Source organism: Onychomys torridus, chromosome 6 (assembly GCF_903995425.1).
Source record: "Onychomys torridus chromosome 6, mOncTor1.1, whole genome shotgun sequence".
Lineage (NCBI taxonomy): Eukaryota > Metazoa > Chordata > Mammalia > Rodentia > Cricetidae > Onychomys > Onychomys torridus.
In genome coordinates, this window is record NC_050448.1 from 121,088,732 (window position 1) to 121,113,999 (window position 25,268).

General features: G+C 42.2%; 1 protein-coding gene across 2 annotated transcripts in view; it reads left to right on the forward strand.

The window, feature by feature from the left end:
• Ddah1 (dimethylarginine dimethylaminohydrolase 1) overlaps positions 1-25,268 on the forward strand; it is a 130,967-nt gene that overhangs the window by 81,274 nt on the left and 24,425 nt on the right. For both annotated transcript variants that reach the window (XM_036191047.1, XM_036191048.1), the window contains exons 2-4: positions 13,939-14,038; positions 19,122-19,195; positions 20,216-20,335. In XM_036191047.1, the coding sequence (XP_036046940.1) occupies positions 13,939-14,038; positions 19,122-19,195; positions 20,216-20,335 (294 nt within the window). The remainder of the gene's footprint in view (positions 1-13,938; positions 14,039-19,121; positions 19,196-20,215; positions 20,336-25,268) is intronic.

Below are 25,268 nucleotides of genomic sequence, written 5' to 3' on the forward strand. Positions count from 1 at the left end.
CTGGTACTTACTACTCTAAGATATTTTTCTGTTTATTATTTATTTCCTGTCCCCCATTTCCCCACCAAAATAGACACAGTGTTCTTTTCTTTTTTGATATATTCTTGGTCTGATAATAGGACCAAGTATATTTAAAATAATGACTCAATATTTGTAGAATTCCTAGGTAACTGAGTGAAAAAAAAAAGTGGTGGATTTGTGATTGTTGAAACAAATAAGTGAAAGATACTTCTCTCACCGGGTAGTATTTAGAAATAGAATGAATCTCCTCACCCTTGACATGTTATAAGGTTGCTTAGACATCATGACACTCCACAACTGTACCATGGCTTAATAAATTGCATATTTTTACCTTGTGCGTAAGGTTTTTTATTGACATTTCTAGAAATTTTGTCTAACTCACAAAGTTGTCCAGCTATTCATTCAATAAACATGTACAGAGCGTTGTCCAAACCATTTATTACCTTGGGAGGTTGTTCTAGAAGTTAGAGGAGTACACAGAAAGAATATTATCCATGATTGGAGCCTATAATTGAGGTAGGAGCAGAAATACATAGGAAGGAGTCTGAGACAGGAGAATTGCCATGATTTTGAGATCAGACTGGACAGCAGTGAGTTGTAGGCCAGACTGGGTTACAGTGTAAAATTCAAAAGAAAAAAATTTCTTTGTGTGGTGGGCGTGTGTGTGTGTGTGTGTGTGTGCGCGTGCGTGCGTGCGTGCGTGCGTGCGTGCGTGCGTGTGTGTGTGTGTGTGTGTGTGCGCGCGCGCGCGCGCTGCCACAGCAAGTAAGGACACTGACTGTGCATGCCTGAAGACCCGAGTTCAGTCCCTGGAACCCACATAGAGGGGGAGAAGCAAGTCCTGGAAGTTGTCCTCTGAGATGCACATGTACTCCACTCCCCCCAAATAAAAACTTGATATTTAAAAACTTGGGTGGGGGGTCTTCTGGGACGTCTTAAGACCTACAATGTATTAATTGTGGACTAAAATTCAAGGTATTTCCCATACTTTAGATCTCTTTTCTTTTATGTTATAAATGGCGCAACTTCACTGAATTCACAGAAAACCATGGCATTTTGACTGCTGTATCTGTTGGCTTGTTTTGGATGGCATGTATAGCAAACTTCCATGGTTCTCAGAGTTCTGGAAAATTAGCTCAACATTATAGCCACTTGTCATTTTCCTGATTGTAAAGTCACTGAATTGTGCAGGCCTCTTGCAGCTGACTCTTATTTGCATTTGGCTTTTGGTGATAGATCACAATTTTATTTGTCTTCCACAGGCAGAATGTCAGTGGCTCTTAGGCACTCACTACATGCATTGTGGCATTATGGTCAACATGGAACAGGAACACTTGAATGTGAATGTTAGATGTCAAGAGAACTGTTGAGACCAATGGCGTTCTCTTTGCTTTTCAAGTGGGAAGCCGAATGTCACTTGGAGCCTTTTTCCAGGAGATGGTCTCGGCATGACCATCGCCATGGAAGGCTCTGGGAGCCGTGCAGCATTGTAACTGTTCTGCTCCTGGAAGGGAGGAGTAGGTCTGTTGTAGCAGAGTGGTTTTTCTTACCTCCATGTACTCTGGCTCCTTGTACGTCTCTACCCTCTTCCACTCCTCAGACAGCTGCACATCTGTGCTGTGATGCACAGGTGAATGCTAGACTCTCCGCTGGAAATTCTGCCGTTCAGAACTGCCAGTTACACTTGATCTACAGAACTGAGGAGGCAAAATCCTGCCGATGGCTTATTTAGTTTCATAGATTGCTGTTTGTGGGCTTACTCTGGGGAACGGTTATAAGTATCATTTGATCAACATTCTTATCAGCCACTGGGAACAGACAGTACCAGATGAAATCACATCTTGCAGAGTGTATAGTCCATGTGACAGCGGGTGGGCCACGTACTTACAGAAAGGAAAACATCTCCCTTTAATAATTATTTCTGTACACAGAGTTAGTGTCTCTTAGTTAGGTGGTGGTCTGTTACTAACTCTTTGGATATTACTTGTCAATATTTTTCATAAAAGTGAATGAGAAGTTTTGCTGTTAGCTACAGCTAGTGGAAAATGCAAATAAAATTGATTAGGAAATAAAAGTCCTCATATAACAAAAACTGCAACATCCCAGGCTGGTAGATTTAGCCCTCAACAATGTCAGAGGCTGCATGTTCTTCCCATCTGTCTACCCTGTAACAGCTTGGTCATTGTACCAGTTCCAGGCACCACATCCATGTGTACAACATCCAAAGGCAGGTGAGGGGTTTTGTTTCTTCCTGTGGCTACAGGAACTACACAACAGATTTCCTGTTACTAGCCAAAACTGGGTCACTTGGAAAAGAGATGGGACTGACATGATTGACTTAGACTGGGAGGTACCTGGAGGGATATCTTGATAGCTGTGCAATGTCATGCACTTACAAAAAGAGCTTAATAAATTTCACATGTAATTAATAATGGAGCATCTGTGCTACTAAAATCAGAAGAGAGTCCAAGTTGTGATCAGTTGATGGATAGGTTCCTCAGTTCTGATTGACATAGATTCTAAGTTGACAAGAGGGGCTGGTGACGAAGATGGCCTTCTGCAGTTCTGTGTCTTAGGACAAAGACTCCATTCCCTCAGGGCACAAAGCAGAATCCTCCATATGGGAAGGAACTGGCTTTAGTAGCACAGAACTCCAGGGGAAAGAACCACAGTGGTACCCAGGGTTGTAATCTGGGGGAGGACTAAGCAGAAAAGGTAATTGGATCCTGAGTATCAGAGTACTGGAATGGAGCTACTTAAGTCCTCCTCTCTGGAGAAGATTGGTCCTGAGAAATGGGTAAAGAATGAACCCAGTGTTGATGAAGTCTGTCTGTTGTGTAGATGTATGAAAATACACAGAGGTTAGCAAGTAAGAGGACCTCATTTTCCATCTCATAGAAGATCTGTCAGCTGGTGATTCACAGGTATGAAGAAACTGTGATGGACGACTCCAGAAATAGAATATAGTTATCAGTTAATGTTAGGCTGACACTCACACACTTTCCTTTCTATCCATCCAGTTCCTGTTTCAGCAGAGGTCTTCTGTCACCTTTGAGGGCTCCTTTTTCTGTTGGCTTTAATCCCATCTTCCCTCTATCCATGTGCTCAGCCTCTTGCTTCTGATTGAATTTGCTTAAACACCAGAAGACTTGACTCATAAATAACCATCTGGGCTGTTTTCAGTAAACTTAGTGGGAGGAAAATACGAGTACACATTTGCAGCTGCCAAAAGCAGTTTTGAGAGTACAACTCTTAGAATCTAGAACAGGAAATGACCTCATCTTAAACTCTGCCCCCTCATGTTACAAGTATAGGTACAGAGATGCTGAATGTTCTGATTAATTTTTAGTGTTTGTCACTAGAAATAAATCAGTAAGTTTAGAAATCCAAGATCTCAGTGGAGGAAAGATGTAACAGATATTTAAAAGTCTGTGGGAATGTTTTAGGAGAGCTTATTCATGTAATGGTTATTTTTAGTAAAGATTCAGTAAGAGGGAAACTGAACTGTTTATACAACTGTTGTACATATCACTTGTTCTGTGAATATGAGGAATTCCCAGAATAATCAGAATATTGAATGACATTTATTTAACTCTTTTTGATGACTTGAAATACTCAGTTATTAAATGTTTCCAGTTATACAGGCTGTTTTTCTAATATAATAATTCCTTCATTGATTTATTGGAGATTTGGGTGAGCTATTTAGAGTCTGGGAGTTAGCTAAGGCTGAAGGGTTAATACCTAGTGTAAACATTTTGATTTCTTAACTTAAATGTCACTTCCTCAGTGAGCCATTGTCTAAATTTCCTTGCCTTGTTTCTCAAACAGGAAGTATCCCACACATGATATTATCATAACAACCAACTATATATGACTTGTGTGGTTGGATTTTTGTCACCACAACGGCACCATGTGTGTATATGTGTGTATACAAATAAGTATATATGCAGGTGTGTATATGACTGGGATGGGGCAATATCTATTTTACTAAATTAAAAATCATTAGTATTTGACAACTCCAAACATGCATATAATGTAATTTGATCATTTTTTCTGCCGGTTGTCCTCTCTCATCACTCTCCCACACCCACTGAGCTAATTCTTCCCAACAGGTTGTACTCCTATATTCATGTCTTTGTTTAATTTGTTTGGGGACAATTTGTGATTCGCTGAACTTAATTAGTGTGGCTTGCATGAACATGGGTAGGGACAATTTCACTGCCATGTGGCAACTTAAGAGTGTCTACAGAAGTGAAGAAAATGACTTTCTCACCCTCAGCAGCCATTAACAGCCTCTTGCTCTCCTGAGGTATGGGGCCTCATGAGACTCTCCCCCCTCCATGCTGGAATATTTGAGGAGCCAAATCTTGTCACTACAGCTGCTATGAGTATGATATGAACAGCCATACCATGTTCAGAAGTCAGAATTTCACAGGACTTCTCCCATCTTCCAGCTCCGACATTGTGTATGTTTCCTGAACTTTAGATAGGGAGCCATACCTATTTTTAATAGTTACTGGCCACAATCTATCATGATGTCTACCTCTCAACAAACATTCATTATTTCTGAACTGAATGAGTAAAAATGGATTGGGGTGACCCAAGGTACACTTTGAAGACAGACAGACAGACAGACACACACACACACACACACACACACACACACACACACACACACACACTTTTCTTATTTTCATTTCTTTGGGCATAGGTTATACCACAACTCATTTTAGGTGTTTTCTAATTTCACTGTATTTCAGTGAGTTATAGACTAAAAAAATTGTGTGTCTATGACTCCCTGAACATAAAAAATTGTTTTCTTGGGAATTTATTAGGAATGTCTTACAAATGCTATTCCATAGTCTAAGAAACAATTTGGAAATAATCATATGTTCTTCTTGCTTCTAACCAAAGAGTTCTTGGTTCTCTACAAATACAGCTTAACTAAAATCTTCCCACACTCAGAGGTCCCTGTATTCCTTTTCTATTGCTGCATAGTAAATTACTTATGCATAGGCATGTCTGTCTGTTTCTCAGTTTTTGGGGGTCAGAGGTTTAGGCATGGCGTATTTGGAATTTTTGTTCACAGTCACACAAGGCCACAGTCAAGTGTCAGCAGGACTACATTCTTTCCAATCAGGAGACTTGATCCCCTTCTGAGCTGGTTCAAGTTGCTACCAGGACTTAGTTCCTTGTAGTTGTAGGGCCACCAACCCTGCTCGGATGCTTATTGTGGGGTTTGTTTTCATTTTTCTTTTGTTTTCCTAGAGGCCACTCAGAGCCCTCTTCCATAGGCCAGCCTCACTGATGGTCAACCTTGGGACTTAGAATCACTATGGAAACAAACCTCTGAGCTGGTCTGTGAAGGAGTTTCTAGATCAGGTTAATGAAGGTGGGAAGACCCACCCATCCCATGTGCTAGGGCTCTAGACTAGACTAACTTTGAGAAAAAATTAATTCTTCCTCTTTAAGTTGCTTGTTGTGGAATATTATTTTAACTATGTAAAGGTGCGTTACATTTGTTTATATTGCAGAGTATTTCTTTAACTGTGTGAAGGTGTGCTGTATTTGCTTCTTCTGCCTTTGTTAATAATGTAAACATATGTTACATTTGTTTATGCTGCATTTGTTTAATTATATAAAGATGTGTTGCTGTTTCACCTTGCCTGACTAAGGCACCTGATTGGTCTAATAAAGAGCTGAATGGCCAATAGGCGAGGCATAGGCAGGGCTGGTGGGCAGAAAATAAATAGGAGGAGAGAGAGAGAGACGAAGAGAATAAATAGGAGGAGAAAGAGAGGAACACACCTGGGGCCAGAAGTCAGGCAGCCACCAGCCAGATGTGGAGACAGCAGGAAAGTAAGATATACAGAAAGAAAACCAGTTAAAAGCCCCAAGGCAAAACGTAAGTAAAGAGAAACAGATTAAAATAAGAGCTAAGCTAAGGCCAAGCATTCAAAACTAATAAGAAGTCTCTGTGTTGTGATTTGGGAGCTGGTTGGTGGCCCAAAAGAAAAAGCCTGATACGGTTGCTTTTGTTGGGGATTTTATCCCAGCAATGGTATGGTAACTAAAAATAGCCTCTTGCTTTTTTTAGAAGAGAGCATCACAACATTTTCCTGACTTCTCTCTAACTGTGAAAAGCCCTTTTAAGAGCCCCAGATTAGGTCAGGGCCACTCAAGCTAATCTCCCTGTTGATTAATTTAATCAACTGTTCGGTCATCTAAATTACATCCTCAGAATATCCTCCCTTGTTCTGTGCAATGTAAGCTTGTCATGGGGTGGCGGGCCTGCCCCATGTACTGGTCTTTTCCACTCACAGAGGATAAGTTTACATAGGATATTGGAAGACATAAAAAGCAGCAGTCTTAGAATTCTACCTGCCTCCTTCCTAATGTGGTAAAGACCCTTCTCATCTTTGGAAACCTACCATACTATTTCAGGGATGTTTGCAGTGTCTTGTTTGGAGTATCTCTGTGTGTTCATTCATTTTTATTTTTTTGTAACTTCGTTGTGTTTAAAACACATTGTTGATCACTTAAAAACTTTTTTGTGCAAATAACCACTCATAATTTGATAAGTGGAGTAATAGCTCCCCAAATTTACTAGGTTTAGTTGGTGTGGTGCTTAACAAAGCAAAGTTATAAATTCAGGATCTTTAAAAACCAACACCAGGTTTGGACCACTGCCATTTAACCTTCGGAATGCCTGAGTCCACATTCTGTTCCAAATAAACAATAGTTAAGATAACCCCCGTTTCTGAGAGTACTTAGGGTCTCCCCATCCTTGACATTTTGATTTTTCTGGGGCTTCACCTGATTATTTTTGTTAGTGACACAAGCTTCAGAGCACCCTAGAAGTTTCTGTCTGAGCTCTCTTGTGTACTTGATACGTGACTCCATCAGGCTGTGGACTCTGCTCAGTTTCCTCACCAGTCAAACAGGGACAATGCTAGGGTATCATAACACTCAGCAGGTTGTAAGCACCTTCTGAATGAAGCACACATTCTTCTTGAGGGTGCCAGGCATAAGGACAATGATGTGTGTGTTTGTGATCATCATTACGAATTCCCTCCTAAAAGTAGAAGGTTGAAGAGGATTCCAGTGTGGCTTCAATTAGGAATGAAGGATGAATTTTGTATTAAACCTGTCTTTGATCTTTTGTTTTAATAATTTTGGTTAGTTTTAGTAATTTAGTGAACACATGTGGAAAAGCTAAGAAATCCACCACTGAACAAATCTAAGGCATCCCAAAATTGAAGGGTAGTGGTTAATGTGTGGATTGTCCTCAGTCAATGTTCCTAGTGTGGTTTGTACATTCCACTCATGTTACTTAATGTCCTCAACCACTCTGTAACCTAACATCCTATAGTTCAAATACACAGAAATTCCATTTATCTCTGGTATGAAGACTATCATAGAATCTAAACCCCCCTTGGCATATGGTCTTATAATGCCAAATTCACTTAAATGTATAGAACTTCAGATTCTCAGTTCAAATGCTAATGTGGGCTATCCTGATTCCAGGGACATCACTCTCACAATGCAGTGACTGTGCAATGGGAATAGGGTCACAAATTTTGACTCCGAAGTCAGTCAATCTCCCACTGCCTTGGTTTAACGCATGTGTAAAATAGGTATCTTAATGCCTCCCCTTGCTACCTTTTGGAATAACTGCAGACATCACACAATAATCTCATTTTATTGTCACAAGATGTGTCTATCCCACTAAAACTTTAACTTTCTGGGTATGGGCTTTGCCCTTTTTTAAAAAAGAAAAAACTCTGTAGTCTGATAAAAGGAGGTTGGTATCCATCCAGTGTTTGGAAAGTGCACCGGAATCCATGACACAGACAAAAAGCACTGACGTAAAAGTAGCCAAATGTACTAGACCAAGTGGCCACAACTGTGCCGATTATCAAAGAATATCAAAATGGCATACAAAAATGAAAATGTGGCCTCTCACGTTACCACGGATGACACAGTGTGGCTTTAATGCATCAGCAGGTCCCAAGCCAACTGTGCCCTGACGCTTTAAAGGCATGACAGAAGCTTCTCTAGTAGCTTCCTCAGCATTACCCTGCTGTCATACTTCATGTTCAAAGACACAACAAAAATCAGCAACCAGAGAAAAAAGGGAATCATCTCACCGTCTGGGAAGCTGTGCCGCTGCTGCCAAAGACAGTGGTGTTAGTCCAGCTTTCCATGGCTGTAGCAAATGCTTGGGATGATCAACTTGTAAAGGGAGAAGGTTCATTTTGGACCACAGCTTCTGAGGTTCCAGTCCAGGATCAGCAGGTTCATTTGGAGCCTTAACCCAGGCATGAGTGTGTAGGAGTGGTAAGAGTGTGTGCTGAACAGGCTTCTTACCCCATGGCTGGGATGTGAAACAGAGGAAGAGGAAGGAACTGAGGTCCCAGTATCTCCTTCAAGGGTGCACACCCCAAAGTGCCAGGAGACACTCTCCCCTTCCCCACTAAGCCCAAGCTCTTAGGCATTCTATTCCCTCCCAGGAGAACCACAATCTGGGAACCAGAGGCCTTTGCAGGACATTCTGAATCCAAAGTATAACAAACATGTGAAGTTGCTGGAGACAGCATAGGACAGGACTGAGGGTGGAGTAGATATGCCAGCTACAGACTGGTCAGCTCGTCCACGGTCATGTCCATCAAGCGTGAGGGAGAAGGGAGGCCCCACTGACAGACTAATATGTATTCTGGATGAATACAGCACAGAGTTGCCCATCATGCCTCTCAAGCCCATCCATAGCATCAAGAATGAAGAAGTGAAACCATCTAAATCATGTTGCCAAGAATGCCCAGCAGAAGTCAACTGTGCACAGGGTCCTCTAGAAAATACTGACGCCAAATAAAACCCAGGCCATCAGTTGCGGTCATATGGTGAGCTATTCTGAATGTAGCTTCCTAGGGCAAAGCCTTGAGGTTTTATGTTTAATTTGTTTTTACTTTATGTTAGGGAACATTTGGGGGTTTGATTTGTTTATATTAAGGCAAAAGGAGAGTTGCTGTTAAAAGATTTTGTATGGTGATGAAAGTCTGTATTTGTGTCTTTTCTTTCCTTTTTGAAATGTAGCCAGAATTGAGACCAATAAATGAGTTAATTTAGAGTGAAATAAAAATACCATAGACTGTGGTTTCTGAGCTCAGTGTGCCGGCTACTGAGCTAGGTGCTTCCAATACATGGTCCCACTTGTGAATCACATAATCTCATGGCAGAGAAAACATTACCCCTATACAGATCAGGAAACCAAGGCTTTGAAGATGCTATTTATCCCAAGTTGTATCACTCCTTCATAGCAGTTTTCAAATCCCTGGTAAGGCCTTGAGGGCCCCCAGAGAATTGAAGAGGCAAGATAAGATGATGATACAGTGTGACAGGACAAATGAGGGGCCAGAGTGAGAGCCATAGAAGAAGGTAAGAAAGGTTAAAAAAAAAAAAAAAAAAAAAAAAAAAAAAAAAAGGATCCAGGCACTGAGAAGGGGAGGGAACTCTCTAGACTGATTGGATCATTTAGAGTGGCCATGTGCCCTTAACCTACTCTCGATGTGTTTTTGTGGCTGATGCCCTTTTGTGGGGTTGTGTGATGAACAGTGTTAACTGACCTAGACAGGATCTAGAGTCATGTAGGTGACAAGATGGGGTGTTTTGGGGTGCTGTGAGGGATTATGCTGACTAGGTTAGCTGAAGTGGGAAGATGCACACTGAACGCACACATGCACGCATGCACTCATACACACATGTAAGGGCAGCGCCATTCCCTGGGTCTGGATCCAGGGCTGTATAATGGCAGGAGGTTAACAGCATCCTCTGTGTCCTGTTGCTGTGGCTTCCATGGCAAACTGTAACCTCCAACTGTGGGACAAACTGAGTCCTTTCTCCCTGACGCTGCTTAAGGTGGGGATGTCTCAGCACAGCAACAGGAAAAGTTACTGAGGAGATGTGGTGGTGGTGGTGGTGGTGGTGGTGGTGGTGGTGGTGGTGGTGGTGGTGGTTGGTTGGTTTTGAAGCATTGAGTCTCTTTTGTTGGCAGTTGGTTGGTTGGTTTTTAGTCAGGGGAAATCTCTGTGTAACCCTGGCAGGCCTAGAACTTCACAGGTAGCTTAGACTGACCTCAAACGCACAATCCTCCTGCTTCATAACCCTGAGTCAGCCTCTAGAGTTCTAGGATTTAAGACAAGAGACATGGCATCCAGCCTTGGATGCTTCTTTGAGTCTTGTGGGGCATCCACCTCCCTCTTAGTGTGGTACCTGCTGAAGGTTAGCTCAAAGACTAGATTATAAGAAATGGGCCTCATCACACAGCTTCGGAGCTGGGAGGAAATAAAATCTGCTTTATTTTTGGGAACCCAGATGGAATCTATCGCACAGTTGTAAAACACAGAAATTTGTCTGAATTTTAGGAAAAGCAGCAGCTTTTTTGCTCGTGGGTCAGATTTGCAGCCCAAGTGTCTGTCACCATGTACACACAGGCTGGTACTTCACCAAGACAGCAGAAGTTATATTTGATATTTATTGTGTAATTACAGTTCTGTGTGGTAGGAGCTTTACCTGAGTTTAGTGGTCAGGGGGAGCTTAAGAAGTTGGTGGTAACATGAATAAAAACCCACTTTAAAGATGATCAGACAGAGGTTCAGAATGCGCATTAACCCAGACAAAAGAGGTGACTTAGTGACTCAAAGCACTTGTCAGGGGTTGTTGGAGAGATGGCCCAGAGGTTAAGAACACTGGCGGTTCTTCCTCGAGGTCCTGAGTTCAATTCCCAGCAACCACATGGTGGCTCAAGCCTCTATAATGAGATCTGATGCCCTCTTCTGGCATACAGGCAGACACACCACTGTATATATAATAAATCTAATAAAATGAATTGTTTTTAGGAAGTACTTGCCAGTCTTTTGAGTAGAGTCGGATCATAAGCTAAGGTTTCTCTGATTTTCCTTTTGATTTCTGACTCATGTGCTAGCGGGGTCCATTCATTTCAACCTGTGGAATCAACACTGTTGCCTCTGATGACTTCTCTGAGCTAGTGTCTGGGAGAGTTGGTTGCTTTTTTTTTCCTCTCCCCTCCCGAATGTAAATTAGATCGACATTAGCCATGTCTGTGTATCAAGAATCAAGCAGAGTTTTGGGAGGTTCATGCTTGGATCTATAGCTGTCAAAGTTCCCTGTCTGTCATTACACTTAATGGTCTAATGGCCTGGATAGCTGGCTTGCTCCAGGCTGTGCCAGGGCAGTGTTGGGCCTGTTGTAGGAGACTATGGGTGCTTCCCTGGGACTCTACGCCAGGAGCACTCCGTTCTCAAAGGACAGCCTGCAGGGCTCAGCTTTCTGTTTTGTTAGAAACCTCCCCGGTGTTAACATCCCCAACTTGATGCCTCTCAAAACTGTCTGTGTCATATTTCAGTTTTCTTAAACTCTTCTTCATACATTTGTCTCTGAAAGCAATCTGATGTCATCCACATTATGATGTAGATGTCAATGTGCATCCCAGTAATGGTGATAAAACAGCAACTGAGAATTTTTCCCCATTTCTCTTTATTAAGAAATTTTCTACTCACTCTACATACTACCCACAGACCCCACCTCCTCCCTCCTCCCGTCTCCCAGCCCTCCCTCCCATTAAAAGGTGCTTCCCTTACTCAAAATTCAGGTTTACTGTAATGTCAGTGTACCTGGCTTCACTTTTAAGAAACCACAATGTTTTATCCTCTAAAATCACTTTTCCTTTAGAATTATCTTCATAAATATCCAATAACTTCTTAACTCTACACATGTACTCAGAGTTTTCAAAGGGGAAAAATATGTCTTAGTACATGATTCTGACTGATCGCTTTTCAAAAGCAGGAGAAAATAAAACTTCACTTTTGAACGACAGAGGACTTGAAAGACGACAGGCAGGGAGTGTTTGGGAAACCAGTGTGCGATGGTGGTGCCCAGCTTGTCTCTGTCCTTGAACCCTTCAGAGTTTGAATAAAGTTCCTCAGTTGAGATGCATCCTGGTTACAGATGAGCTTTTCCGAGCAGAATCTGTGTTGCTACTGAATTCCCGGTTACTGAAACAGCAATTACCAGAAGCAGCAATGTCAGCAATAGAAACAGGGAAACCGGGGCCTGGTTCTCATGCCCTCGCTGGTTACACTCAGTGAGTTTTCCACACACACTAAAGCTGACATCAGGAGTGAACGTGTGTGTGAGCGCCCGGGTTCAGAGTCTCCCAAGTCATGGTAAATGTTGTTTTGCTCCAGTTTGTATGATATGACAATTCACCTTCCTGTTAAAAGAAGTCACTGGAGTATTTACTGTATAAAGACCACTTTGTCCATGGAAATAATTTTTATTGTTCTGAGTCACTCCGTTGTGTGGAAATTTAGCTTGAGTTCCAGGACAAGGATGAGATAATATGTTTACTTTACTTTGTACATTTTTTTAAAACAAAGTTTCTCTATGTAGTTTTGGTGCCTGTCCTGGATCTCGCTCTGTAGACCAGGCTGGCCTTGAACTCACAGGGATCCACCTGCCTCTGCCTCCCGAGTGCTGGGATTAAAGATGTGCACCATCACCACCTGGCTACTTTATACACTCTTAAATGGTTTTGAATGCGTGACTGTCAGTATTGTCAAAGTATTTCCATATTTTTATTAGTTTAGAAGCAATGTCTGTAGTGATTTCTCTTCCTGACAGTCTGCACTGTGTACTCAGCATTTTGGCAGGAATGCCTGCCCAGTGTGATGTGAGCTCTTGCTCTTCTCTTAGCCATGTTCATGTCTTCTTAATGGACCCTTACTATTTAAAAGTTGTATAAACTTTAGAAAATGTTGAAATTGCTTTTGCTGAGATACTAGAGGGATATGAATTAAAGTGCAAGCTTCTGAGGGCACACAACTGTAATCCCAGTACTCAGAGACAGAAGTATGAAGGTCATGAGTTCAAGGCCAACTTGGGTTACCTAGTGACATGCTAGTCTCAAAATAGAATAATTTAAAAAATTAACAGTAGAGTAAGCCTCCATAGTAATGTTTCCTGATGCTACCCAGAGCATCTCCATGCTAGATAAATCCTAGAACCAGGGAGTCCCTGACCTTCATTTCCCAATATTCTTTGGTTTGACAATGGTTACTGTATTCAGTAATAATCTCTAGAGAACTGAGTTTTTAGAAACACATGAATACAAATTTTAATGACAGGTCAGCTTATATTTACTGAGAAGCTTTGGGTAAATGGCATTTTAGAAAATATTTTCAAAGCAACCAATGGCTGTCCTTCCTCTCGACCAAAATATCGAGTTACTAGTAATCACTGTCCTTCAGTTACTGTTCTCAGTGTGCATGATTTTGACCATCTAACTTAAGCTTGCAGTTGATTCTTGTGCTCCCTCGCAAGGACAGGAGAACTGGGTGGGCCTCCCGCCTCCTTGGCTTCTGTGTCCTAACTGGTCAGCCTCCAACAGTGCCCTAACTAGTTCACCTTCTTAGGCAAGAAGAGACTATGCTATTAGTCAACCTTACACTGGAAGGAACTGAACAGATTTTATTTAGTTTTTGAGATGCTGTGTCATTCTATAGACCAACCAGGCTGGCCTTGAACTCACAGCAGTGTTCCTGAGTTAGCCTCGGAAGTGCTAGGATCACAAGCGTGAGCCACCACCCCACTCTTTAAACAAGTGCTTTCTAGCAAATAATTCCTCCTCCTAGAAGTGATCATGACTGGTCATGCTCTCTCCTATATATCTATACAATATGCACTTTTATATCTACAGGAGTGTGTGTGTGTGTGTGTGTGTGTGTGTGTGTGTGTGTGTACATGTACATCTGGGAATGTGATTTGGTGCTGAGTTGTGCAAAGCCAGTTTTTCAACTTGGCAAGTTGTCGATATTAATGTGAATTGTTTCCCTTCCACAGGTTGACATGATGAAAGAGGCGCTGGAAAAACTTCAGCTCAACATAGTGGAGATGAAAGATGAAAACGCAACCTTAGATGGTGGTGACGTCTTGTTCACGGGTATACATACAAACATACATTGATCTTCCACTTTAATACCTGACTCCTACTTGCTTGTCTCATTAGCATGTCTCTTTAGTCATCCAATTAATAAATGCCAAGCGCAAGGATCTAAAAACGTTCAGAAAATCGCAGTGAAGAAGAAAGATTGGCCTTCCATTTGGAGATAATCACTGTAATGTTTAGATACATTTAGATACATTTCATGCTTCTTTGCAGTTCAGGTCTTTTTTACCAGAACATTCATGTGCATAATTGGCTAGACTGTATATAATAATAATATAATAATAATTGATGTGTATCATGTTTTCTACAATTGAGCTTAGATGTTGCATAGTATTTCCATTGTGTAACCATATACCAGGTTTGTACTTAAAAATTCTTAATTCAAAATTAACATCATTTACAAATAAATTCTTTCCAGATAGCAAGATGAATTCAAATAAATTTCTATGCAAATTGATTTGGCTTTGTGTCAGCATAACTCAGTGAAATATAAATGTTAGTATTATTATTGAGCTAACCAGAATCCATATCAGATGGCTACTAAAGAAACAATAATTATAGCATTTAACCTTTCCACTTCTTTATGATGATGGATTATTAAGTAAAATCTCCATCCTCAGACTCATTCTGGTTATTCTAAAGAGCAAGATAATTACTAGAATTTTAACTTATAGTGTGATTTTGTTTGCCCTTAAATGTCAAAGAATTTCACCACCATAGTTCAGCTACAAATGGTGGTCCTGGAGCACTAGAGAGAGCAGCCTCACATAATCCACTGAGAGCATCGGACTCTTGGGAGTGAGTCTGAGTCTCGTTCATGAATCCTATATATATGTAACCAAAGTATACGCCCACCTTGTTGTTTAGAAGATGTCTCATATTACTAAGATGTAGATTTAATGAATATTCTTGGAGAAGGAAGAATAGGAGGAGGAAGCAGCTTTATTGTGTGACATTTTAGTGTCTTCTTGCTTGGTGTCCTATGCCTGTGGCAGGAGCCATTGTATTGCCCATCTCCAAGGGGTGATACTTAAACCATGGCTTCTGTGAATAGCATCCCAGGAATCTGTGCTGTGTGCAGCCCAGCCAGCACTGCCTGGCATAGGCAAGGGCCCTGCCTCTGGAGTTCGGGCTGCATGGACCTTGAGCCCTCAGAACATAGAATGAGGAGTCAAGGAAACTGACTGTACATTCGTAGCTCTGGTTATGTCCAAGCCAACTTAGCCATTCTCTAAATCTTCCCAGTGAGAGCCCCTTAGAATGTCTCTATGCCTTTCATAGACAGTACTTCCATTCTTTTTTACAGACCAGAGCAGCAGCCTGATTTCTCTTAGAAAATGGGCTTCTATGGAACACTAGGTGTGTAAATCACACCTCCTTACAGTGCAGAGCTGACCATCAGCTCATGCACAGTAACACCTGACAGCCCCTGCTGAGTGGGCCACACCATACATCAGGCATCTCTTCCTTTGGTCAAAGTTTTTTCAACGGCACATCAAGCCTTGTCTTTGCCTCACTGAACATGGTGCCTTACCCTTGACACTGTCTGAGCCTTTCTTTTCACAACCTGTAGGTTCACATCTTAAGAGTTATTTTATTCAAAACTGAGATAAGGGACTGGGGAGATGACTTGATGAGAATGACGACCTGAGCTGTAATCCCCAGAAGCCACATGAAGCCAGAACCAGTACCACACCTCTGTAGCATGTCTACAGTGTGATGAGAAACAGAGCCGGGAGAGCCCCAGAAGCTGGGGGATGGCGGGCCTGACTTGCACAGCAATGAACAAGAGACCTCGCCTTATGCAGGGTGATTATGCAAGGACCAACACCCAAGGTTGTCCTCTCATCTCCACACTTGCACCTCCGCTGTCTCCCCCTAGCCCTCCCTCCATCTCTCTTTGATAAGACATAAAATCTAAAATTTTCCCCATGTTTAAGTATAAAATTCACGAACCACCAGTTACATTCCCAATATATGCAAGTTTGCCTCTCCGTTTTTTAGACCCGGCAGAGCTGGGTGAGTGACAGAGCCTGTAGCACTTTGTGTGTGCTCTCTGCCCCTTCTTTCCATGAGCCAAAGCTTCATTAATAATTTATCAGGAAATGGACAGAAGGAGAGCTACTTTCCAATTCCACTTCCTGCTGGGAAATCTGTCAGTCAGGAAAGCAGCTACTGGCAAAGATTGTTTCCATCTCATTTCCCTTCAATAGATAACATCAGTTTGTCCCCTTATTTATTTATTTTGTGAAATATATATTTCATATAACTGAGTTATAAATGTGTATGTGGTATTTAAAGGCCAATAATAAAATAAGCACTTGCATGCCCACCCCTGGCTTATAAAACAGAATCCTGCCAGGACCACAGAAACCCCATGTGGTCCCCTGGTCCTGCCTCAGGAAACCATTCTCTCGGTCTGTAGATCATTTCCTGATCTTTCTTTGGAGTTTGTCTCCAAAGTTTCTAAGTTATATGGCAGTTACTGTTGCTCTTCTCGTAAGTTCCTACTGCTGCAATGCCCATGATATGAATTCTTGTGTGATTTTTCTACTTTTGACCTAAGTTGGTAGATGTGAATGTAATAGTTTTCTATGTTGAGCAGTTTTCTGTAGAAAGGAATACACCACCAAATATTGACTCATTTTGCGAGTGGTGTGTAGTGTGGGTGATTCTTGGATTTTGTCTGTTACTACCGTCGACACTGTCTGTCCCTGTGTGTCTGCTGGGCTCATGCATAAGAGCTATTCTGTAAGGCTTGGATTCAGGGTTATCAGGTCAACTCTTTCCTGCTTCGGTGTAATGATTATATGATTTTCCTTTTCCGTCTCAACTTTCTGATGCTTGATGAGTCTGGCATATCAGCGATGAAACTCTTCTTCATGCAGTGTTGGATTTAGTTTGCTAATGTAGCTAAAGCGTTTGTTTCCATGGACTATACTTTTCCTTTCTTGTTTTCCTCATCTGGTTTTGGTCAAACTGCTATATCACTCTCAAAATATTGTATTGAGGGATGCTTCATATTTTTCTGTTCTCTGGAATCAGTACAATTTATATTGCATATCCCTTCCTGGCACTTTACTAGTGGGTAGATTTTAGTCTGATTCAGTTACTTTAATAATTATATGACTATTTAGGCTTGCCTGGGCCCATGTTGGTGAGTCTTGTTTTCTGATTTTATCTCCTTTACCTCAGTGTTCAAAATGTTGGTTATAAAATCACTCTTAATGTCTCATCAAACTTCATAGCCATCATAACTGGACTCCCTTTCATCTGCCATGTTGTACCTTTCTGCCTCTCATGGTTTCTCCCCCTCCAGAAGCTTGTCAACGTTATCAGTCTCTTCAAAGGACTGAATATTGGCTTTTGTGAACCCTTTCTCCTGTGTTTCTTTTACCTTTCTTTGTCTCTTTCTTTAAATTTCTTTATTTATACTCTGTCCCTTTTTACCCTACATAAGGAATTGGCATTTTATCTTATCAATTTTGAAATGTACACTTTTCTAATGTATAATTTCCCTTCAAATGCTACTTTAATTAAATCTTTTTTTCTGTTTTTGTTTGTTTGTTTGTTTGTTTGTTTAGGACAAGGTCTCATGTAGCTCAGGCTAGCTTCAAGTTCACTCTATATTTAATGATGAGCCTGAATTCCCAATCCTCCTGACTCCACTTCCCCAGTTCTAGAATTACAGACTTAATCTACCACATGCAGTGATCATCTCTGTTTGATATGAGTATTTCTAATACCATTTAATTCTAAATGTTTCCTAAATTTCTGTTAATGATTTAATCATTGACTCATTAGTAGATAACAATGGATTTATTTTTAATGCAGCCGTTCTTGTAAGTTTGGAGACTACCAGCTCTACTGTAGTTGTAGAAGGGAAAGCATTTAGCCTGTATTTCCTTTATGAATTGTTTCAAGTAGATCAATTTTTTTGTCTTCTTAAAATTCTAAATGTAAATGCAGATCTCTAATGAAAAAAAAAAAAAAGTGCATCAGTGCCCAGGCATCAGCAGAGACTAAAACCACTGTGTGGCAGCTTAGTGGGAGAATGTAACGGGCTTGATCCGTCTAGTCCTGCCTCACTGAAATGTTTGTTGCCATTGGTCACATGCCTTGTGTGAAGCAATGGACACATGGACCCTCTGGAGAAAGAGAAAACGTAATTAACCGTCTCTGGGAAACTATCAATTCACTGAGAATACAGAGTAAAGGAAGAGAGTGAATGCTAAATGGTGTTAGGAAGTCGGCAGGAAATCTGGATCATAGGATTGTGGACCAAGGAAAGCCCTGGTCTCTCTTATAAGTGGATAAAGTAGGAAAGGAAAGGAAATTTGGTTGTTTATTTATTTGTACATTTTGTGAGTTTTTAAATTTTTTTCATACAATATATTCATACAAAAAGATATTTCATATCCTTTCCCTCCCCTGAATTCTCCTGGAATTATTCAGGTATTACCATTTCATGTGTATGGGTGTTTTGTCTGCATGTATGCCTGTGTACCACATACATGCCTGGTGCCTGTGGAGACCAGAAGAGGTCCCTGGATTCCCTGGAACCACATTGTTGAGATTTCTTGAGAGCAGCATCCCTGTCATGTCTAAGAAACACTATCTCCCAACTGACATCCTTTTCCTCTGGCTCTTAGAATCTTTCAGCCCATCTTCTGAGATGTTCCATGAGCCATAGGTATAGGGGTTGTGTTGTATGTTATGGCCATTTTAAGGGTACAGTAAAGAAGCATTGAGTCCCCTCACATATCAGGACAGCCACCACCATACATCGCCAGACATTTTTCATCTTCTCAAGCTGAAACTCCATCCCCACTCAGGACCACTACCCATTTACCCCTTCTCCTGGCTCCTAGAAACAGCCATGCTGATTTCTGTTTGAGTTTGAAAGGTTCATTTAAGGGCAGGCGCTTAGTCAGTCTTTGGAAGGGGAACAGGAGTCTCTTTGGAGGAACTGTCCCAATGGAGAAAAGAACCATATGATACTTTAAGATGATTGTCATAGATGAAGAAACAGTTCTCAGGGCCACAGACTCATTATGTTCCATCACATCTATTATAGGCAGAGAATTTTTTGTGGGCCTTTCCAAAAGGACAAATCAACGAGGCGCTGAAATCTTGGCTGATACTTTTAAGGTACGTGAAGGATAGTTTTTTGCCTGGCTCAGAGTAATTGCTTAATAAATATTCATAGCCCCATTGAGTCAATATGTCATGAGTAATTGTGTTTATATTTCACCAGCTTTAAAAATTATTCTTAGTATTTGTACATTTGCTAGACACTTTAAAGTCTATTAAATTCAAATTTCTCAGTAATTAGGATCCATTGAGCTCTCTCAGGAACAAGAAAGTTAGTGAGTTCACCTTCTGGCTTTTCCAAAGGCATAATCATACAACCACTAGCACATGTTCCTATGTATAATCATACAGACACTAGCACATGTTCCTGTACATAATCTCTTGTTCCTGACAAAGTCACTTTTAAAAAATATAAAGCCTGGAGATCCAGATATGTCTGATATGAAATTTCATTTTCAGATTAGAATGTGGAATCTTCTCTGCTGGGTGTTTACTGTATAGTGAAAACTGTGCAAAATATTGCCTAATGCTCCCTCCAGGTCCCTTTCCTGCTCATGAGAAGAATGGTTCACCAACCTGCTTAGTAAAAGATACAAATAAACACACACAAACATACACACACATATACTCACACACACATACACACACATTCACACACATATGCACACACACATACACATATATACATACACATACACACATACACACACGTACTCACACTCATACACACACACACACTCGTGTACCTCCCCCTGTCCCAGAATCTCCATTCCCTATGAGAATGTGAGGCTCTGGCTGACCCACAGTGCCCACAAGGGATTCAGACAACCCTCCCAGAGTAGCCTGCTCCACAGGCCAAGGATCTAGCAAAGCTGGTGGCTGATGTGGTTGAACTCTGGATGGAAACTGCTCTCTTCTTCCAGTCTGCGTTGAACTGGCAATACCAGTTCCTGTGAGTCATCCACGCCCCCAGGCTGGCAGCCTTCAAAGGAGCAAGCCTGGTTCTGGCAGTCTTTAATCAATCTTGAGAATCACTCTGCGCTAACTATCTGCTTGTCTTTCTGTCTGTCTGTGTAGGACTACGCCGTCTCTACGGTCCCTGTGGCTGATTCTTTGCATCTGAAGAGTTTCTGCAGCATGGCTGGGCCCAACCTGATTGCAATAGGGTCCAGTGAACCTGCGCAGAAGGCCCTCAAGGTAAACACAAAACTGTGCTTCCGGCCGCAGGCTAGAAACCAGGCGTGGGTAGCAAGAACTGAATGGACGGGCACCTGAGACACCTGTGATGGGCACTGTCTGCTCTGATTCTCACTAGGAGCCAAGAGCCCCTACGTGTGGGAAGGGCTCTTTGGTGGTAACCATTCTTCATCCCATGGCAGGCTGCCTTGCCTCACCAGATTTGTGAATGATAAACACCAAATTCATCATTTCTACCCCCTGGGGGTGTGCCAGGGATCTTTGCAGTGTTTTCTCTCTGTCAAGTAGGGGAGTTGGTACATTAAGGGCTTATTACAATGTTTTTATCTTTTGTTGTACCTAGACTACTGCATAATGACCTTGTAGAAAGCTGTGACTCGGAAGAGCCTAGAAAGCTTGCCTTCTTCACTTTTTTTTTAGAATGATAAACTTTAGCACAGGAAGTGTCCTCATTTTCTAGATGAAGCTTGGAAAGCCCAGGAATATTGTGACTTTCTGAGGTCACAGACTAGATCTATGAAGTCATGGATGATGAGGGCTTTTCCATTGTTGCCATGTTTTCCCTATGATAACACTTTCTGGCTGCAGCTTCAACTCTGGGAGATAATCTGCAGGCTCTGGAAGGGCAGAGACCAGGTCTTACTATCCTTTGAGTTCCTTCCTGTCTGGCCCTTTACAGAGCCGGAATCTATTCCTGGTGAGGGGTAAGGTGCCATTGTCTCCTTTGAGCTGATAAACTAGATAACCTAGAGTGCACTGATGAGGTCACAAGACTGGCTCCTTCCTCTAAAGTGGCCTTTCATGTCAACACACATGACTCATCTATGAACCCCAAACTAGAGACTCCTGAAGCAGAGAGTGAGGGCGACCTGTGTGCCCGGTCTATGCTGTGTATTGCTTTGTTCTTTCCTATCTTTCCTCCTCTTCCTCAGCTAACCCAGGCGCGGCACAGCTAGGAAGTGGTCCTTGCCTTGAGCAGGTCCCCCTGTGCACTTTGCAGCTCATTCGGCCGGCCTCTTTCCCTTTCTTCCCTAACTGCATCTGTGGCAGCATTTGAATCTGGGGCTTTTAACAGCTGTTGCTGAATTGTCTGCTGGACTTGAGGTCTATGAGAGTGGCTTCTCTGGTCTCCTGTAGAGTGTGCCTTTTGTTTGGCGTCATCTGGAGAACTATGTCAGCTTTCTGTATACAGAAAGATGTCTCAAAAGAAAGCATTTGATGAACGGTGCCATCCAGGGGACCTGGGAAGATGGTATTTCTCCTTGGGGAGTAACTGTGGTATTTGTCCACGGCAGCCGAGCTGGTCTGCACATGTTTGGAATCGATTATAAGGGAAAGGGAACTTAAGCTGGCTTGAACCCTGCCTTTGTGTAAATGAGCACAAAGAACCCTTCTAGACAAAGTAAAAACAAAGTAGCCCTTCTGCCATTGTGAGTAGACTAGGTCTGAATTCCAGTCGCATGGTGATCACTGCCTCAGCGGGCGCTGACTCTGTCTGGAGAACTGACACAACAGAGTGAGAGATGATAGGACAGGGTCCGTTGTCTGAAAAGATTCTGATTGCTACTCAAAGGCCAAAGCAAAGCAGAGAGCTCCCTACGAGCTAATCAGAGAAAGCCTGCTGGGAAAAATGGGACAAGAAGTAGGTCAGAAACAATGGGTAGCATTTGTCAGGGTGGGATTCAGTGAGAGAGTGCTCCAGGTGGGGACGTCATACAAGCCGAGACTGAACAAAGCATGGTCATGAGGTGTGAGCAGCTTGCCAGCCTCTGGCTGGAGCAGGTGGGATCTACAGATGTCCAGAGTTGTCATGTGAAGAGTCTGTGTACCTGTACCTCTCTGAGTAGAAAGATCATTCCTTCAGAGACGCTGGACCAGCACTCCTCTTTCCAAAAATGATAATCATTTCTTTTGCAGCCAGCAATGAGGAGCATTGACAAGCTAGCAAAATCAAACATCCAAAAAGTGGGTTCACATCCCAATTCCCATCGAATGTCTCAGTGTGTGTCCCATTTTCCTTCATCCTTCTCTTGCCATTGGCAAGTTCTATAAGATGGTATCTCCTAGAACATTCTAGAGAGACTTCCTAGTCCTCCTGCCGACTTCATCTGATTATGAACAATGATGGCCATCCTCCACATGAAACCTTCTGTGTCAGAAGCTAGAAATAGCCCCCACAAGTTCCGAGGGCACTCTTTGGAGACGATTTTTCCATCAGCAAATGTACTGCCTAAACCATGGGCCTGTGGAGTAGCTGAATGCCTGCCTGTCCTGTTCCTAACATTTAAAAAAAAAAAAAAAAAAATGTCCTTTTACTTTGTAGTGAGAGCATGACAAACTCAGCCAGAGAATAATGAGCTTTCCCACAGGGGACGGTCTCAGGTCAGAAGCAGGTGGTCAGTGATGTCATATTTAGGTGATCTGAGATGCCCACTTATCTGATCTGAGAACAGCTTGGTTCCTGTGTAAGGCTGCCAATAAAACTGAGAAAGGGTGAGTCCTACTGCTGACATGAAGATAAGCAAACTGATAAAGACATGCAGAAAGAGTGATGTTTCTACCCATACATCACTCATAAATCACTTACAAAAGCAGAAGCATTATTGGTGTGATGTTCCCCATATTATAGGTGGAAATACGGAGATTCGATGAAATAAACATTTTGAGTAGTCTTATGCCTCCTTTCCTTGACGTCCCACTGTGTTCATCAGCCTGCTGGTGCTGCGACAAATACCTGAGATAGATCAACTCCAAAGGATTAAAGTCTGACAGTTTTAGTGGCTTTGGTCCATGGTCACTTGACCTATGGCAAGTCAACACCATGGAGAGGCACACACAGGGCAACATAGCCACGCACCTGATGGCAGTGGGGAGGCTGGGAGAAAGGGGGCCAAGGACCCACGATCTCCCACAAAAGCACTGTCTTAGAGTGATACAACTTGCTCCCACTAGACCCCACATCCGGAAAGTTCCACCACCTCCCAGTAGTGCCACAGGCTGGTGGCCAAGCCTCTGATACACGAGCCTTTGGGAGATACCCAGAATCGAACCCTAGCTCCCGCCCCTCTCAGTGGCCATTCCTTTTCTACTGGAACACCTTTTCTAATTATCTAATTTTAACCAGAGGTCGGTTCTGCTGATTACTAGCCTCTCCTCTCTCCAATCACTTACTACTATGTATGTATGTGTGTGTGTGTGTGTGTGTGTGTGTGTGTGTGTGTGTATGTATGCATGTATGTATGTGTATGTATATATGTATATGGATAGTTGCTTTTGCCAGTATCCAGAATTTGACTATTTTCAGGGAAGTTGTGAATTTGGTTCCAAATACTGTTTTCCTCACCAACCTTGCTATCTCTGTAACTGTCTTGGTGAAGAAGCCACAGCTACTTGGGCATTTCTTTAAAGGGCAAATCATCCAAACAGAGGTGAGTCATGCACACCAAAAGCTTTCTTTATCTTCCACTCCTCTCTGATCTGCTTCCTTCTGAATCTGAAACCTCTTTTTTACATGTTCATGTAAAGCTGAGAGCCCAGGGGTTTGTGAATAGTCTTACTGGATTTGAAACATTCTGCCATGGTTCCTATCTATTCTTGGTTAACAAAGTGCATTCTTATGAATGTGGTCATCACATATATCTAGGTTTGAATTAACCTCTTCTGTAGTTTAACTTAGGTTAAGATGAAACCAGTTACTAAGTTCTCTACTTTGATCACTGTAGGAGAAGATGCCTTGTCCAAAGAGGAGTTTGTTATTGGGCCTGCAGTCCTTCTTTGTAAAGTTTAATTCATGCCCATCCTTACTGTTAGAAACGTTTTCCAATTGTTGTTGGTAGATCAACTGTGTCTGAGATCTATATTCTGCAATAGTCTGTCGGAATTCACTGAGACTAGATACAACTTGATTTCAAATCTGAGCTTCTCTAGCAAAATATCTAAATAAAAAAAAAAGGGGGCACCCATAAAGTACCTCAAACAAGTGGAAGCTCATCCATCTAGAAACCTAGAGAACTAGGCCAAATCCAGGAGCCCAAAGTCCACAGTGACATGTTAGTCCTAAAAGCTCTGTTTTCTCATGTTGGGCATTGGAAGTGCTTTGATACTTCAGTATTATCTCATGTCATCCTGGGTGTTGTCATAACATCTTGAGGGTCCACTGGGACTGCTTTGGATCCTGTGCAGCAGTAGGAAACAGTGTGAGTAAATCCACTGTGCACTGTCTGTCCCTTTGAGTCATTCTAGTTCTCAGAATCCCTAGGGTGTGCCCATAGTGACACTGACAAGGAAACTCATAAACTTGGGAGAGATGCTGAAAAACCCTCAGTGTAGTTCTCAAGATCATCAAAGAAACTACCACTCCAGGTGGTCGTACACACCTTTAAATCAGCACTCGGGAGGCAGAGGCAGGTGGAGCTTTGTAAGTTCAAGGCCAGCCTGGTCTACAGATCCAGTTCTAGGACAACCAAGGCTACACAGAGAAACTCTGTCTCGAAAAACAGTGAAAGGAAAGAAGGAAGGAAGGAGGGAAGGAGGGAGGGAGGGAGGGAGGGAGGGAGGGAGGGAGGGAGGGAAAAAGGAAAGAAAGAGAGAAAGACAGACAGACTAGCCAAGTCCTGGTTGATCTGCTTGAGATCTTCTACAGAGCAAGGTCATTGAGCACGAACAGGTCCATATTCCATAACCTGTTCTTAGAGGGGGCACATTCATACAAGGGAAATTACATATACTATTAGTAGTAAAGGATTGAGTCTATGGGAGTGGAGCACACTGGGCTGCTTTACAGTAGGTGGTAGTGTTGCTAAAGGCTCTAGTTCTCCCAGTTTACCAGGAGGAGGGAGTATCGCTCAGTTGAGTATTTGGTGTTATTGATGAGGACTATCATGTTTGTATCCAATTTACATGATTGGAATAAATCAAGGTCTTCTGGTAAAGC